This window comes from Pholis gunnellus (genome assembly GCF_910591455.1).
Source record: "Pholis gunnellus genome assembly, chromosome: 9".
Taxonomy (NCBI): Eukaryota; Metazoa; Chordata; class Actinopteri; order Perciformes; family Pholidae; genus Pholis; species Pholis gunnellus.
In genome coordinates, this window is record NC_136535.1 from 14,648,585 (window position 1) to 14,666,844 (window position 18,260).

An 18,260-nucleotide genomic window follows, 5' to 3' on the forward strand; every position below is an offset into this window, starting at 1 on the left:
GGGGAAGTAGCACATGTGAAGTTGGCCTCATGAACACAGACTCAGTTTTAAAAGTATTTTATTGTATTTTAAGGAAAAATCCACCCTAAATCACTCATTAGTCATTGAAACATTGCAGATGTCTGGCCAATTAAGAAAGGCTGCTGCCAAGAAATGTTCTGCATAGGGAATAAAAAGAACTGTACTGTAAATGTTGGTGTAGAGTATGGTCACCAATCTGGCAGGATTGCATTTGCCTTGAAAACAGGTCAATTTTAGTTTTGGCCCTAAAATTAAATGTATGCTTATAGGAGGACAAAAACGTCCAGAAGTCACCAAAGTACTTCTGCAGTACTGTGTACTTCTAACAGGTCAGGGTGTGTGGAATTGAATACAACAACAAATATATTACACTTGAATTGAAACATCCTGGAAAACATTAAATAGTTTGATATTTAGGGAAATACGCTTATTTGCTATATTGCCGTGAGTTGGATAAGAAGATCAAAACAGCTAGCCTTAGAAGGTAACAAGATCCACCCGCCAGCATAAAATAGCTCACAGTTTTACATTTTACATTTCGTTTGTTTAGTCCATACAAAAACAACTAAGTGTAAAAACGTCTTCGCTGGTTGCCTGGCAGCCACACAATGATATTCCAGCACATAACCTCTGTAAAACCACAACTTGTCATTTTTACACTTTCATTTTTGTACTGTATGTCATATTTTTATCTAACTCTTAGCGAGAAACCAAATAAGCATTTTCACAAATATAAAGCTATTGTTTTCAGCATTACTTTACACATTGTTCTCAGTAACAGTGTAAAAGTAACAAAGGGTGTCATTTTCCTTAAAGGTATACATTTCATATACTTTTAGTAAACTGAGTTTTTTTTTACAGTAGAGGCAATTTCACTGAAGAATTGGGGAAAGCAGGTTGGACGGGAGTTTGTTTCATCACTCCATCCAATATCCATACAACTGTTTTTGGTCGCTTAAACAAGCTTCCCCCATTTCCAAACTCTTGTTTTACTGAAAACAAGTATTTGCACAACTTGAAACATAAAGGCCAAAAGGAAAGGCAACCTACCCCTTAACACAGGTACGCTTTTAATTCATTTCTTTCCTGTTAAGATTCAAAATTAAAGGGAGCATAACACATATATGAGCAGTTCTAATCGTTACTGTGTGGTATTTTTATTAGCCTGCAGTCCTGGCGTTTGGGGAGGACTCACTATGACACAGATAAGAAGCAGAAATACTTTTCGGTCCGTTTGTCTTCATTAATCATAGTCAGGTAATGGCATTGAGTTTGTGAACACACCTTTGGAAGGTACAATACAACATATTACAATAGGCTCACTTACTGTATAGGCTGTCCTTGTTTTACTGTTTTCTTTTTCAACACCACACTTTCTGCACTGAGCCATAGACCACAGTTAACCAGCAACACAATCTCACACTAGAATTTGACTTTACTGTGCTTGTCTTCTCAGCCGCTATACCTGCTGCACAGGTGTTGCAGCTGGAACATTTACAAAATCACAAGGGGGTCATAGTATCATTCCTCAAACCTCCATCTCAGCATTTAACTTTCTTTCACATCACTTTCTTTCTCTCAAAGTTCTCCCGTCCATGGTTGTGCTACCCGTTTAAGCTCTTCTTTTTCATTTTTCCTTCTTGCAGTTTTTCACTCAGAGCGATTGTCTTGTGATCTTTTAAATATATTTTCAATTAGAACGGCTTTTATATTTCTCTGCTTTTTTCAATATTCATATATTTGCTATATATTTGAATAGAAATATATATGTACATACTTTTGAAAACAAACATATATCATATCTTTTTTTCTATTGCGAGAGTCCTGATGTTACGTTTTACCATTGCAAAACATTTGGAGCAACTCATTTTTTTGGAACCATCTTTGTTATGGGTTTAAGCTTTGGGAGAAGAAATGGGGGAACAAAAACTTAGAGAGTTAGCAGATACAGTACCATGCATAAAGCTAAAATAAATTTCAGTGAGGTGGAGGGACTTGAAAACACATCTTTTAGTTCTGGACACGACTTATCTCTCTGCTTTGTAACCCCCTCTTCTTGTTTTCCTAACAAAACTGCAAATTCTATCAACACTTGATCTCTCGGTCTATAATCTCGAAATCATTGTCTGTTCATAAATTTAAGATCACTTCATACAAATATGACTTTTCTTGTATACATCTCGATAAATTTGCTGTATATTTGCAACTTGTCTCTCCATTCAAGTTATAATGAACATCAAGTAGCATTTCTGCCTGTCTGTGCATATTAGACCTCTTCTCTTGTCTTTTTAACTAGCCAGTATGCTAGCAGTAGGTCACAGTGACACTGTATGGATATGATGGGAGACTGGGTGGTATAGGATTGAAGATGGGGTAGGATAGAAAGGGAAAAGTGGATACAGGTAAAATGAGTCAACAAAGAAAAATGGCATTGTGGTGCCATGATAATAAAAAGGTCTCTTGCTTTTTTTTTGTTGAAAAGAACCTCTTTCATCTGTAATTGCTCTCTTTTGAACCAACCTCCTCTTTAGAATAATTTCTTAAGCATTTCTGTCAATCACACTTCAAAACAAATTTCTAAATGCTGGACCGTTTTAGGATCATAATGTTACATCGTCAGCATCATCATCGTTACTGTTCGAATCCTCTTCGCGGGTACGAGTGGAGGGGGTTCAGTTTTGACACAGACGTCTGCCAGAGAGGTCAGCATACCGATTTGATTTTTAAAAAGTCCACTGTTGGTGTTGCCTGCCACATGTATTCATATATATATTTACACATATACACCCACGCGCACACACACGCAGGCTTGTGAAGGTTACTGTTACTTGGATCCATTCTAACTTTTTCCATCATATATCATGAGAAAATAAACAGAAAACTGATGAAGGAATAAACGGTTTGATTTCATCTTTCACTTGATGATGCTTGACATTTTTTGAATCTCCTCAGCTTTGTTTCTGTTTATAAAAGCATCAGTTAACACCACGATGCTGTTTCATCCATTGCGTGTATAAGAAAATTCTCTATAATTTAAAACTGGTATTGAGGCGACAGTTGTTTCATTGCCTCTAATGTGTGAATCCATGATGGCGTAACCTCCCAGAGCCAGTGTAACACCAAGGTGGGTAGTTTATGCATACAGTAAAAGCATCCTGCAATGGCACAATGCTGTGATATGAGCTCTTTTTCCACCAGAGACCAGAAAAGTAACATATTTAAAAACCTAAAAAACACTAGCAACCTGGCTCATTCTAGGACTGTCTTGATCCAGAAAACAAGACGGTGCACGTGGAAAGCATTTTGTGCATAAGTACTGTGTCCTTACCAGAAAATGAAAATATGAAGTGAACGGATAAATCATTTATGTTTTGGCAAGTGATTTCCAGGGTGATGAAATTAGGGATAGAGAAAGATGACACAATAATAATAGAAAGCAATCAGGCAGAAAGAAAGGCAAACCCCTGTGCTGTGGAGACCCAACGCTGACCCCTTCATACCGTAGTGTCAATGGGAATCCAACCAGCCCCCTGCAGCCTGCCACAGCGCAGGCACTGACAGATCAGCTGTGCATGTATATGTTCCTCATCCCACCTTTCCATAGAGGCTTCAGGCAAGCGTGGGCTTGACCAGAATTCCATTAAGAGTTACAGTGACAGGCCGCGGTGATGGCAGGCTACACCAGTGTGTATGACTTGGAGTAGGCCCCTGCCCCTCCATCCCTCTGCTTCTGTAGTCTGCCTAAGCCCGAGGAGCTGCTCTCCAGCAGAGAGTCTCTGGATCCTCCCATCTTGGAGGAGGACGACGAGGCACCTCCAGAAGTCCCTCCTGTGGCACCGGAGGATGATGCTGCAGCAGCTGCAGCAGTAGCGGCAGCTGCCGCTGCACTTTGGGCCATTGAGGAAGAAGAGCCTGGCATGGTGAGAGTCCTCTGGGGAAGTGTGGAGCTGCTAGAGCTAGCAGATGCCCCTCCAATACCTCCACCACAGCCTCCTGTTGCTCCTCCAGAGGAAGTGAGGTTGGACAGGCCAGAGTGGCCCATGGTTAGGGCCTGCTGCTTTGCAGAGTCCATAGTCACATGACGGCCCTGGGTGTGGTATGCTCGCTGCGCAAGGCCACGAATAGAGGCTTCACGGGGTGGAACCACTGGACATGGGTCATGATGGTCCGACTGCTTTCGAAAGAAGGGATCTGACTTCATGTAGAGGGGTAGGTTGCAGTAGTCACCTGGATGGTAAAAGTTACATTTAACAAAAAAAATACGTTTTGCACGCTATGAAACTGTGTATTCATCTAAACTGCTTATTGGACTTTTCTGGCATCACTACGCTATGTACATATGAGCCATCAGTCAGAAACATCCTCTCTAAACTTAGCGGTATATATTGTTTATGTGTATAATTGTATCTACAAAGCCTGATTTTGGTAATAATTCATATCCCAATTTCTTTGTCATAACTCTTATTTAAAGCCATTTTAAATTTCATGCCATGGGAAAAGTATTTCTTAAAGGAAAAAGGTCCATGCTTTGCAGCAACCACTCACTCTTGGCGCGGTGTGGGATGGGCACAGCTACATTCTTGCCACGATCATAGTCCTGGGGTTTGGGTGGCGAGGCAGTGAAACGGCAGATACCGGGCTCTGAGGGTGTGCTCATGGACGTCATGCTATCTGCATTGTCATTGGTACCTGTGGTCATCTGGTCAGATGAGCTGTCAGAGATAAAGCACTCAGTAATCTCAAATTTGGCATGCTGCAGGTGCTCCTCTAGCTTGGCATGCTCATACGCTCTTGCCAACTCCTCGTAAGTTGAGGAGGCGCTCTCTGTCGACACCATGCTGTTACGACCCTTATCTACGAAAGAGAAAGTAAAGGAAACAAAGTTAATCAGAGTATTACAAATGCATTTTGAGGTGTGTCCCACTGTAAAACCACATTTTCCTTTCCATTTGACAAATAGCTTTACTTATAAGTGCATGTTAATGGCTGCAAGTGTCATTTCACCCATGTGCCAACCTGTATCCTGTGAAAGGCTGGCACTGTAGCTGTCACTCTCTGTGACAGTAATGCCATGCTGGGAGCCAACTGTGCGCCAGTCTGACGTGAGAGTGCGGGCTGGCGTGGAGGCCTGGCACTTTGTCAGAGTCCACTGACTTGAGTAGCGGTTCCTGATGCTGTGGGCTGACTTAACACTCTTCCTTGACACTGGGTCTGGTGGGAAATGGATGACGAAAGAAGGTGATTGTGCATATGTACAGAAGAAGTTCAAAGCCAGGAAAATGAACAAGCATTTGCAAAAACACTGTACAACTCCACATGCGACTAAACTGCTACAGTTACTTGCTTTTACTGATAAAAAGGGACAGCGAGGATCGAGAGCACTTACTGGTTCCTGGTCTTATGTCTGACATGTCAATCAAAGGACCGGTGTTCTGGATGAGGGCAGGGTGATGGACGGACACACCCGTGCAGAAGCTCTGAGGGTTGCCAGTTAGGTTGAACTCTGTGTCTGTCACAGGGATAGTGGCTTTGTCCTCACCTATAAGATATAAAAGCAATATTTCATAAAAGCAGCTATTGCAGGTTTAAAAAACTGACCACTGTAAGTCAAATGCCTCCAAATGTTCATTTTACATCTGACATTAAGACCATTTGAACCACCAGACACGTAAACACACAAAACAATGTTCTCTTCCTCTCACCGATTTGCTTGATGCCTTCTTTGTCTTCAATTAGCAGCTGCACTCTGGGGATGTCAATGTGTAACCGTGGGCCCTGAGGTGGTCCCTTCACTGGGGTGTCAAAGCTGCGGTTGTTTTTACTAATCCAGAGATATACGACGAGCACACACACACACACACACACACACACACAAACATTCACGGCTTAAACATTTTCGAGGAACTATATAATAATATTTCAGACAGATTTTGTGCAAGATTGGGAAATAGCAGTCTTACCTGATCAGCATCTCTGCCAGGCTTTTGGCATCTACAGAGAGCATAGAGCATAACAAATTATATATTCCTGACACACAAATCAATCTTTAAAGTAAATACAACTCTCGAGACTTTATTCAAGTTTCTCTTTGAAGTCTGCTTGAGGAATCTCTCTTAAGACTGCTTTGTTCTTTTTGCCAATTCCTTCCTAGCACTTCTCTCACCTCTTAGTCTCTTCAGCCTCTTTTCTTTGCGTTTCTTGCGAATGATGAAGAGCAGCGCAACACATAGTGTGACCAAGATCACAGGACTGCCAATCGAAAACAGCTTCTTGACATCATCGTTCTTTTCCAGGGGGGATTTGATCGGTGGAATTGTGCCTGCACACAGGAAGAGCAGGGGTTACTTACTGCTGTTTTACAATAATATTTTAAGGTATCCAGTAAAGTGAATTTCTTATTAAAGTAGCAATACCACTGTTCATACAAACAGAGAAAGCCATCTACTCACTGCCATCATAGTCCAGTGTTGCAAATTGGGAGCTCTGGTTTCCACAGCCAGCGCTGTTACAGACTTTCATCTTCAACTCATACCAGGTTGCCTCACGCAGCTCTGCCAGAAACACATCTGTGGTGGCATTGGTACGTAGATTCTGCCATGCCCACGTACCTGCATCAAGTACACAGACCGTACCAGTGTTGAGTCTGATCTCTTTTCTCTGCTTATTGGTTTCAATTAAAAGATTGAAAGTTATCTCTAAAACTAAAAATACATTTCTTTGTTAGATGCAAACTTTTCCTATTCGATTTGTTGCACAATACCTACAAAATACTATTGCAACTTGAAAAAGCAGTGACCCACCTTCTGGTCTAAACTCCAGTGTGACAGCGCTGATTGGACAGCCTCCACTAGCCCAACCCTGCAGGTTGAGGCGGGCGTGGCTGGAGTTAATGTGGGTGAAGACCGGCTGATCCTTGTTGAACTGGGGTTCTGAAGCAAAATCATGATGCATTTGTCCATTCAGATTACAATTGTACCATATAAAAGGTAACCGGAGACATAAGAAAACATAGGCAGGCCTATGTGATTTAACAATAGCTTGCTTAGTAACTCAGTGTGCATATGTATAACGGCTACAGTAGGTGCTACAAAAATATCTTACTAGCTTTACAAAATATCATCTAAAGCTCCAGTGTGTAGCTTTTAGGGGGATTATATTTGTATGTTTTATTTAGTGTGTATCACCGGAAAATAATTGTTATGTTTTCGTTAGCCTGGAATGATCCGTTTATATCTACATCGGGAGCGGGTCCTCTTCATGGAGACCGCTTTGTTGCACCGCCATGTTTCTACGGTAGCCCAGAACAAACAACGCAAACACTGGCTCTAAATAGTCATTCGCACGTTCGCGTCCGACACCGTGGTTCTCCTACACGCTTGGCACACGGGAGAAGTTTCAGTTGGTTACAATCTGCAACCTCACATCTAGATGCCAGCAAATGCTAAACATTGGTCTTATAATGCAACCATTCACTGGTTGAAGTAAATAATGGTCACTAATATAAGACATGATGGTTTTATAATTAGTTGTCATTCAAATGTTGAGATTGTTGAGAAGGTAAATGTGAATGAATATACAATAAATGTATTAAATATATAATACATTTGATCAAAATAGAGCAAATGCAAAGTTCCAGAGCAATACACGGTCACTTTAAAAAAAAGAGTTTAAAGTTCTCAAAAAGTTCTAAAAGGTGACGACGGGAAAAATTGTGCATCTACAATTTCAAAAGTCTGTTCTGTTTTTATATGAAAGGTCAAGGATGAATGATTTTATGGTATTATTGTAAGTTTTTAAGGGTTCTACGATTATAAATATTGTTGGATGAATGCTCTCTAAAGCTTCATTGTTGACTGCACCACAGAGACCTCTCACACGTGGCCTACATTTAGTCCTGAAAGTTCTGCCATTCTTAGAGCATGTTATTGCTCTGCCACTATTCCGCCCATACAAAGGAGATATCTGCGTCGTCATCGGGAAAACTGTATTCTATAAATACTTTTCACTTTGACCTATTCCAGGCTCCTCACCTCGCCCATGGGTCTTTGCCTCGATGATCTCACTGATGCGTCCGGCTCCAACGCTGTTCTTTGCGGCCAGCTTCACTTTATACCAGGTGCCACAGCGCAGGTTGTCCAATTTGAAGGAGCGTTCACTGGAACTGATGAAAACATCTTTCCATTCCTCTGTGTTGTCTACAGAGTACTGCAGCACAAAACCTGCAAACACACAATAATAATTATTTCATTTCTTTATTACATAATTCTCTTTTTTTTTTAACTGTTGAGATAAAGAACTCATTTTGCACCAACCCAACAGAACATTTGACATTGGTACCTCTACTGTTCACTAGATGGCAGTGTCACACTGTACGTCTCTTGCCCAGAACGGCCCCGATTGGAGGACGGTCTAGCTGCTCTCTGTCTACGACGCCATTAGTTACCTACAAACCCCAAGACTGGGATGGCGCTGACTGAGCATCTATGTAAATGAGGGTATGCAATGTGGTGACTGTTTTTATAATCAGCTGCCTTGGAGAGCCAACTCCCTGCTGCTGCGAGACACTTTACATCTAATCCTCCCTCTGTGTCCGTCTTTCTTCTGTGTGTATATAATTATGTATATATAATGTCTTCCGCTCTGCGTTTCATTGCAGTCTTTGTACCATATTTTTCCTCCCTCTCTCACTAACAGATGGTGTGATTGAGCACAAAACATTAGAGAGGTTAATATGTGCAGATCCTGCAGGTTTATAAGTTTTATAGTCACCCTCTGTCTGTCACACAACAAAAGAGAACACAGCAGAACATAATGGTCAAGAACAGCACAACAACAAACTATTGGAGACAAGATTAGAACATAGCATCAGTTCAAACTGCAGGATTACTAGCCTACAGGATGTACTCATCTCTTTATTTATTTCTCTATTTCCTTTTTACACAAGCTGCAAAAAAGCCTCATAACTAGCTGAGATAAAAAATATTTTACCTATAAAGGAATACTTTTCAGAAGACACTGCAGTAGTAATTGCAGTAATAGCTGCTTAATGGGGACTGCTGACAGTGTGCAGATGGCTTCACAGACAGACCTGCATTCTGTTATACATACAAGATATACATATAAGCTTCACTAATGTATGAGCCACTGGATGATGTATGCAAATACAGCTTGGTGGACCATCATTATTTGAACATAAAGCTGCACACCCAACAGATTACAATACATTACTTCCGACTTGCATGATTGTACTGCTTTCTCTGGGTCTTCCTGGCAGTATGCTAACCCACATGAATGACACAAAAACATTATATTGTTACAGCTTTTGGTGGCTTTAAAATATAATTAAATTAATGATTCAAAGAGATGTTTTTGATTCTGATCTAATTTATTTTTCTTCATAGTTTTGACAGCCATTTCTTTAAAAATGACTTTCTGGGTGGAGTTATGTCTTAAGCCACTTGCTTCAAAGTTTCATAAAGGTATAAAGAGCAACAAGGAGTCTGACAAATGACCCTGGATCACCTTCATACTGACAAATAGCATGAACAAAGAAAATGAATTAAAACACATTTGAAAGCATGCCCATTCAGGCACACAGAAATCACCAACAACAAGATAATCAAACAGACACATAGTTTCCAGGGAAAAATAAAACCAGAAGGCTAATCAATAAACTAATAGATCAGTATGCACACTAACAATGCACCAGTTAAAAGAGCAAGAAAAGACGACTAAGATCAGAGGTCAAAAGAAAATCTTTTTCACATTCTATGTATAAACCCGACTCAATGACCTAAGGCAAAACTTACCTTTAGACACATTGGCAACAGACAAGAAGAAAGAGATGCGAGTTTAGAGAAAGACAGACAGAAGGACAGCTTTGTGCAGGGCCACGTACCTCTGATAGAGCTGCCTCCGTTGTCTCCTGGTATCCAAGCCAGAGTGATGGAGGAGGTGGAGGTGGTGGAAACGGTTAGACGAGGCTGGTCTGGAGGTACTGAGGATGAGACACAAAAAGTTAAAGGCTCAATACTACTTGTACTATCTAGACATATGACTAATGAACAATTATAGGCCCATATCTCCCATTTTTAAGTAAAATATTTGAATAGGCTATTTTTCAACAGCTAAACAACTTCTTGATGTTTTTGACCACAACAACGCCAATGATCCACTTAAACACAGACAGTGGCAACACTTCTGTCATAGTGTTATTTGATCTCAGTGCTGAATTTGCTACGGTCGACCACAACATACTACTAGACCAAACAGAAAACTGAGTGGGATTTTCTGGGACAGCACTAAATTGGTTTGAATCCTACTTAAAGGACAGGGACTACTTTGTGTCTATAGGTAACTACACATCTGGATGGACAGATCAGACATGCATAGTTCCCAAAGGCTCTATTCTGGGCCTCTTCTGTTTAACATCTACAGTACATGTTTACACGAGCTCAGATCATGGAAAACAACAAAATAAGTAATAATAATTATGCAGATGACACACTCATTTACATAACCATATCATCAGGGGATTATGGTCCCATAGAATCACTGCACATGTTAATGCATTGAACAAATCAATGATTGGATGTGCGAGAATTTTCTTAAATGAAACAAAGATCAAACTGTGGTAGAAGTTTTTGGTGCAAAGGAGGAATGTTTTAAAGTCAGCGCTCAACTTCGGTCTGCAATGCTAAAAACCACAAACCAAGACAGAAATCTAGGTGTAGTCATGGACTCAGACCTGACTTTCAATAGCTACATTAAGACAAATAGAAAGTCAGACTACTTCCTCCTTTAAGATTTTATCAAGGATTAAAGGACTTATTTCTCAGCAAGACTTGGAACAACTTGTCCGTGCATTTATCTTCAGCAGACTCTACTACTGGAACGGTGTCTTCACAGGTCTCCCTAGCAAATCAATTAGACAGCTGCAGCTGATTGAGTAAGCTGCTGCTCCGGTCCTCACTAAGACCAAGAAAGTGAATCACATCACTCCGGTTCTGAGGTCTTTACACTTGCTTCCTATCTGTGCAAAAAATTGATTTTTTGATACTATGTTTGGTTTATAAAGCATTGAATTGTTTAGGGCCAAAATACACCACACACCTCACAACATCTGGGACAGGTCTGGTTTCTGTCCCAGATTCAAAACGCGGAGTTTTTACGTGGTAGTCAGCCGCAATCTCCGCTTCTTTTAAATCAAAGCTGAAGATTTTACTGTTTGCCTTTTATTAGACTATTCTTTTACACAGCACCGTTTTTTATTTTCTCTTCTCTTGACTCTTAAATTGTAATTGTATTTACATGAATGTGTTTCTTTTGCACTCTGTCTCTGTCTGTCTTTTGATTTAAAGCACTTTGAATTGCCTTGTTGCAGAAATGCTGTCTAAATAAAATTGCCTTGTACTAAGATATTATTATTATTATGATTATTATTTTTTAGATGGTTAAAATGTATTACAGTTTCTCATTTTCAGCAAGAATAGCAGGCATATAAGTAAGCAACCACAGTTGAATGGACCAAATGAAATGTTCAGGTATTAATGCCATTATTGCCACTTTCGTACCTTGTACCAAAAGGTTGACAATGATGGTGTCAAAGCCCAGCGTGTTGGTTGCGGTGCAGGTGTAGTAACCAGAATCTTCAGCTTTGACAGAGCGCAGCACCAGTGTCCCATTGGCCAGAATGAGACGTTGTCCATCTAGAGACACTGGGATGGCTGTGTCCTCACTAACAGAGAGAGAAAGAGAGAATCACGGGAGGACGTCATCAACGATTCTTTCTAGATTGTGACAAAAGGTTATTTAATTTGTTTCAAGTGTTAGGCCGCAAAATTGTCCAAAAGCATCCGTTCAACATGATCTGAGTTTGTGTTACAGAGCTGCATAACATTTGTTTAAAGATACCAAGACACTTAAATACAAATTCACTCTTAGATGCAGCACCACAAACTCAGCTTTACATAACATTTCTGGGGAGGATATTACCTGTCTTTGGTCCATTTTATAGTAGGTGTAGGTTCTCCTACTGAGCTACAGGGCAGTCGCACCTCCTTCATCCAGGGAGTGGTCACTGTGCCCCCAAATGACAGGATCTTAGCGGGGGCTGGTGGAAGATGAAGAACAAAATGTAAAAATGAAAGAGCGATTGAATAAAGACCATTAGAGCTGTTAGCATTAACGTGTAGACAAGAAAGGCAATAGCCTAATTAATATGTACCAATCGGTTAATCTTGCCATTGTCAAATAAACTATTTTTAAACACGATAAACAAATGCAGTAGAGGTGTCAGAATGTGTTAAATCAATACAGGAATGTAATGGTTGATATGCAATTGATTTGTTTTCAATTTAGGATTCTTTCAATAAACAGGATTTACTAGCAGAGTGTGTAATGTATTTACCATGATTCAGGCTTGGTGGAAAATAAATCGGTGTGAAATGTGACATTGTCCGGCAGAGAATAGCGTATGTGTAAGAATATAAGACAGGACAAGGATTGAGCAGAGAGGATATAAAAGAAAAAAATCTATTCAGGCACATATAACCCTCTTTTTCTCTGTCAATCCCCCCCACCCGCTCTCTCCTTCTCCTTTTCTTTCTCAAGCTTGGCGTCTTAATGCAAGTGCTCTAGTGCACTTATGTTAAGGTTGAATGAAGTATTGAGTGGGCAAGCCTGAAGCACACTGCCTTTTACAGCTGCCGATCAGCTGATGCACCCACCCATACGAGTGCACACACACACACACACACACACACACACACACACACACACACACACACACACACACACATATATAAACTTGCAAACCTTTGCACCTAGCAGTCACAGGAACGAATGGATACAACAGGAAAGGATAATATGGTGGGAAGTGCACTCTATTCATTCTTACTCCCTTATTCTTCTTGTCTTTTAATCCAAAGCTTATTGATTAACTGCCCTCTTCATTTTCTTAAACGCTCTGCTTCTCTATTGTCTTGTGTATTAGTTGGCTCTGTTCCTGTGGTTTTCTTTTCTCTTTTTTTTGGTCAACTTGCTGTTCTCCTCCCTTCTGCTTCCACTCTTATCATTTACCTGATTCAGGCCAGTTTATCTGGGGCCCTCTGAACTCTGAAATCAATAGCACATGCTCAAAAACCGGAGGTGAGGTTGAAAACCATGCAGAGGAGTTATACAGAGCAAGTGACAAAGTAAGAGTGAGATTATTTTTCGTTGATGGCATTGTCAATAAGAGGCTTGAAGAGGAATACGTATCAGTGTCGTAACATTTCCTAAGTGAGGGAAATGGCAGAAAGAGAGAGAGAGAGACAGAGAGAGAGAGAGAGAGAGAGAGAGAGAGCGAGAGAGAGACAGAGAGAGAGAGAGAGAGAGAGAGAGAGAGAGAGCAAGCACCAGAAATATCAGGAAAAACAAGGACACTGTGTGTGGTGTCAACCATCCAACAACCACTCATACGGTGATTTAAAGATAAAAAGCCTTTCAGCTTTAGAGGTTAAAATATGGCTAAATTTGGTTGAAAAATGAAAGCCGTATTTTTAATACATACATACATATACGTAGATAAACGTGTTTCACTTGTATTTTAATGACAATATTTCAATGTGAAGCAGTGACACATTGAAATACAGAAAATTAATTTATCATTGCACTTCTATAACAATGCCAACTCATGATGGACCAATTAAAAAAATATCTAAATGGATGCAACAATACAAGGAATATTGTCTTTTTTATTCCAAGCATTCCTCTTTATTGTAAAACCTGCCTTCTCCATGATCCACAATGCAATTTGACTACCGACGGTTTGGTTAGAGATCCCTGTGTGTTATGCTAGTAAAAGCTAATGTAGCCTCGAGCTTTTAGCCTCACGCAGAGATGATGACGCGCTACAGAGGACTGGTAAACTCAATCCTTTCTAACTCCACACACCCAGATTCTTTATTTTTTATTTTAGAACTTGTATTCTTTAGACCCGATTGATGTCTAGTGACATCACTTTAGGCAATTGATCAGATTTCACACAGCTCTCTCTGGAGGCACGAAGGGTTTTATATAACTTTGTCACATATGCCGTAGCACTCCCACAGACTTGTAAGCAGACTTTGATGTGTTCAAGATGAGCACTTTCCCTTTAGATACTGTTGAAACAATGTAACGTATGTAACAATTTAACAAAAACTCTTTTGACCTGCAAATGACTAAAACCATGTTTACTTAGCATCCAAGTACGAGTGTATGCCTCTCATAATAAATCTGCATATCGAAGGACCCACCCTTGGCTGCTGGCTCTACAGTGACCTTGTCACTGAAGTTACCCCGGCCTGCAGTGGTGACGGCTGCAGCCCAGATCAGGTACTGCTGCCGGTGGTTGAGGTGAGTGATTCTGTAGAAAAGCAGCTCTGGATTGGCTTCATACTCACTGGGCAGCTGGGGAGAACCGAAAAGAGAGGTTTTAATCTTGGAAGAACTGCAGGAGCAATATGTTTTATAACACAGAGTTAAGCATACCCCAAACATCCAAGCATGTCACGCAATATTATATAAACCTTAAACATCATAGAACTATTCTGTTTTAAATCAAAAGACATAACTGCTAGTAGGCTGAAATACATTAAGAAATATTTTTAAAACATAAATAAGAAAAGAAATGCTCTCGACTGGGGTAATTTTGTGGCACAGAAGAGAGAATTAATACATTTGAAAGGATCACAAAAACAAAATATAGACATCATAGGTACACATTTTCTACATTTAATACACATAATATACTTTTTTTAGTTCTGGTAACATATATCTTTCTATCGTATCCCACAATCTGCATTGTATCGTATGTGTTGAGGAGCACAGAGTAAATTCTGGGGGAAGCCAAAGACGAGATCATTTTGTCACTTTACTGGAGAGGCAGACGTAATGTGAAGGACTGAGTGAACATCATTCTAATGTAAACCAAGCCCCGTATTCTCTCCTCGAGTCAGTATTACAGGAAAAGAGAGGAGGATGGGGATGAAGGTACAGAGGGTCTGGGGCACGTCATATTATGATAAGGCAAAAAGAGCTGGAGGGAGTGAGGATAAGGACTGGGGAAGAGAGAGGCGGGAGGGTTAGAATGTGTGAAGAAGCCCACTCCCTCTCCTCTGCTGTTCTCCTCAGGGAGGGGAGACAAAGATATGAGACAGAGGAGAACAATGGGGGACAGACAAATGAGTCAGTCAGAGATATCACGAACAGTCATACACTAATGAGGCCTATCTACTACAGGCATCAGTAATGACAGAGACGAGAGGAGAGGAGGAGTCCAATGAACAGGCAGAGAAAGGAATGGATGCACACAAGGAAGCACAAATACACTGACACACACATACAGTGGCATGACCTGGAGGTGGATGTGTAATTGCAGTGTGTTTAACCCAGACATGTGTCTGCTGTCTAGACATATACGCATCACAGTCCCTTAAACACATGCACACACAAATACACAGAAACTCTCTTTTTTGTTTTACTGCCTGCCAGTCATTTATCATCTACCCACCACTTGTACCCTTATTCCCTCAAAACCTACACTTCATCTACTCTTCAGGTATCCCGACACCCAGGTACACACACAGACCCTCAGCAGCTCTGTCTGTTTCTGTGCTGCCGGCCTCTGCTATGAATAGAATACCACAAAAAAACAACAACACACAGACACAGACACGCTGCAAGGTAATACGTAACACTCACTGCCACCTTCTAAATCACATGTTTTACCACTGTTTGACACTGGCTTACATTTCTGACTGACAGGCGCTCATGCACAGGTGAAATGAAGACTGCAATACAAGTGTCAAATGGTTTGAAGAGTCACTAAACGCAGAGGCCTGTAAAACCTGCAAAGACACTGCAGTGTTGCTGAGCTCTGTCCTAGCCTGCTGGGTTGTTGTCTGCAGAATGGTTTATTCTGGGCAAATAGATTCCAGTATTCATGTTGTTTTTCACATTTATGTGCAGGCCATCATGGAGGAATCCATTGGGCTTTTTATTACTTCCCTGTGTTTCCTGTTCATCATCCATTCTTCTTGTCTCTGTCCTTTCGATATTTTCCTCTCTGCCTATCCTTTTACCCCACTGTGCCATCACTCTTCATCCTTCCCTTCATTTTCCTGCCCCTCTCCACATTTCCCTGTCATCTGTGGGCCCAATCCTTGCTTTTCCTTCCATCTATCCACCAGTCGTCCCCCCCCCCCCCCCCCCCCCCCCTCTGTTTTACATCCTCTCTGCATTTCTCCCCCTGACTCCAACGTATATCAATGTCTTCTTCTTCTCCTCTCTGTACATTTGTCTCTATAGTCTGCACTGCAGGCAGTGGTATGGACGGAGGGATGGATGGATGAATCGGTGGGTAGGTGGGTGGAGGGATGGAGGGATGAATGGATGAATGGATGGATGAATGGGTGGGTGGGTGGTTAGATGTTGGGAGGAAGGGAGGGGGGAGTGACAGAGTGTGTGTTGCTGTAACGGATATTAAAATATTCCTCCGGCGTGGAGATAGCGGTGATCCGGGGAACGATAGAGAGAGATAATGAAAAGAGGAACAAAAGTACTCCCCGCTCGGTGTGTCTGACCCCCCTATCCCTCCTTCCTTCTCTCCAGTCGCACTCATTTACATAGTAATCATCGCAAACTCTGCATGGGGGCTTCAGAGAGAGAAAGAGAGAGAGATGGATAGAAAGAGAGATGGGTCGTCAGAGAGAGAGAAAGAGAGAGAGAGAGAGAGAGATGGATGGATGGATGGATGGACAGATAGATTTTGTGAATGACAGAGACTAAGGAGAAAATGCATGCATATTCTTGATAGGTATGTATATGGTGCATTTGTGTGTGTGTGTGTGTGTGTGTGTGTGTGAGTGTGCAAAAGCAGGATACATTTCTTGCTTTTCAATTCGTACTTCATAAAAACACTAGTTGCATATATATATATATATATATATATATATATATATATATATATATATATATATGGACCTCTGTATGCATGGTGTGGTACATGTGTGAGTGTATGTGTGTGTGTACGTAAGTGAGAGTGTGTGTTTTCTGTCGGCTTGTTTTCTGCCCTCGTTGATGAACAGATGAGGTTGTCCTGGCAACGTGATGAGACGCAGATATGTAAATGAGGCTGGAGGGCGAGCTTGCACGCACACACACTGCGGTATTAGGAGAGCTCATTTCACACACACATCTTGCTGAGACTGCAGCACTAGACCACACACACACACACACACACCGAGAGACACACACACACATCCACAAACATACAAATGCAGAACAGCGTCATAATTAAATCACTACATCTATCTCAGCATCATATAAAAAGTATAACAGAAGCTGTATTCTACATAAATAAAGGATAATTCCCCCTTCATCACCAGCCATTTTTGGATGGTACTCTTCCCCCTTTTTCTCTCTTTTCATTCACTTCTCAACCCTGAAACTCTCTGCACCCCTCTTGTAACTTACCGGTTGGCCAGAGCCGGGGCTGGAGCAGTAGATGGTGTATTTGCGGATGATTCCATTTGGCTTGTGAGGAGGTAACCAGGACACCACGACACTGCTGGCAGAGGAGGGCACAGTTTTGATGCCAGCTGGGGGTCCGGGGTCTGAATCATAAAAGGGTTGTAAAGAGAGAAATGGAGGGCAGAGTAAAACGTGAACCAGGTATATTTATCTGCATGTACAGTAAGTGTTGCTGCCTGTTAATTAAAATGCAAGCACCAAAAACATCAACGAGTACCCACTAGACATTAAAAATATATATATATCTATATTTATATATATTTAATTATTTGATCATCACAGCCTTTATTGGGCATTTTAGCTTGCAATATTTGGTGTGCATGCAGACTAGGGCTGGAATTTAAATTAATATCGATTAATATGATCTATCTTCATCTATAAGCAAACATGGACTTGTTTTTTGACAAAATAAGCAACATGAAAAGGCCCGCCTTTAGAAGCCATTTTACCACCAATTAATGGCAAAACGATACGAATAACAATTAATATGCACTACCCTATTTACATTTTGTTCGCCGCTTTTGTTCTGCACCTGTTTCCACCTGGGGTTGGACGTGCACACGAGCAACCTTCTTCTCTCATATATGATGTTGCCGTATGGACAACTCATTGTGCATCATTGCTTACTTGACCAGATACTTGCTTGTAGAAAAAAACATATACTTTTTTTAATGAATATATAT

The 18,260-nt window shown here is 41.0% G+C and overlaps 1 protein-coding gene across 4 annotated transcripts in view; it reads right to left on the bottom strand.

The window, feature by feature from the left end:
• Positions 1-3,697: 3,697 nt before the first annotated feature.
• The window catches only part of dscaml1 (Down syndrome cell adhesion molecule like 1), a gene marked incomplete at both ends in the record, with an annotated part of 89,548 nt that continues 74,985 nt past the window's right edge, over positions 3,698-18,260 (bottom strand). For 2 of the 4 annotated variants that reach the window (XM_079165676.1, XM_079165674.1), the window contains 15 exons: positions 3,698-4,248; positions 4,567-4,875; positions 5,038-5,232; positions 5,408-5,560; positions 5,724-5,842; positions 5,982-6,012; positions 6,185-6,340; positions 6,471-6,629; positions 6,822-6,950; positions 8,052-8,240; positions 9,920-10,018; positions 11,595-11,758; positions 12,016-12,133; positions 14,301-14,454; positions 17,521-17,660. In XM_079165676.1, coding sequence (XP_079021802.1) covers positions 3,698-4,248; positions 4,567-4,875; positions 5,038-5,232; positions 5,408-5,560; positions 5,724-5,842; positions 5,982-6,012; positions 6,185-6,340; positions 6,471-6,629; positions 6,822-6,950; positions 8,052-8,240; positions 9,920-10,018; positions 11,595-11,758; positions 12,016-12,133; positions 14,301-14,454; positions 17,521-17,660 — 2,666 coding nt within the window. Of the gene's footprint in view, positions 4,249-4,566; positions 4,876-5,037; positions 5,233-5,407; positions 5,561-5,723; positions 5,843-5,981; positions 6,013-6,184; positions 6,341-6,470; positions 6,630-6,821; positions 6,951-8,051; positions 8,241-9,919; positions 10,019-11,594; positions 11,759-12,015; positions 12,134-14,300; positions 14,495-17,479; positions 17,661-18,260 lie in introns of all 4 variants that reach the window. The other 2 variants (XM_079165675.1, XM_079165673.1) reach the window with 2 other exon arrangements.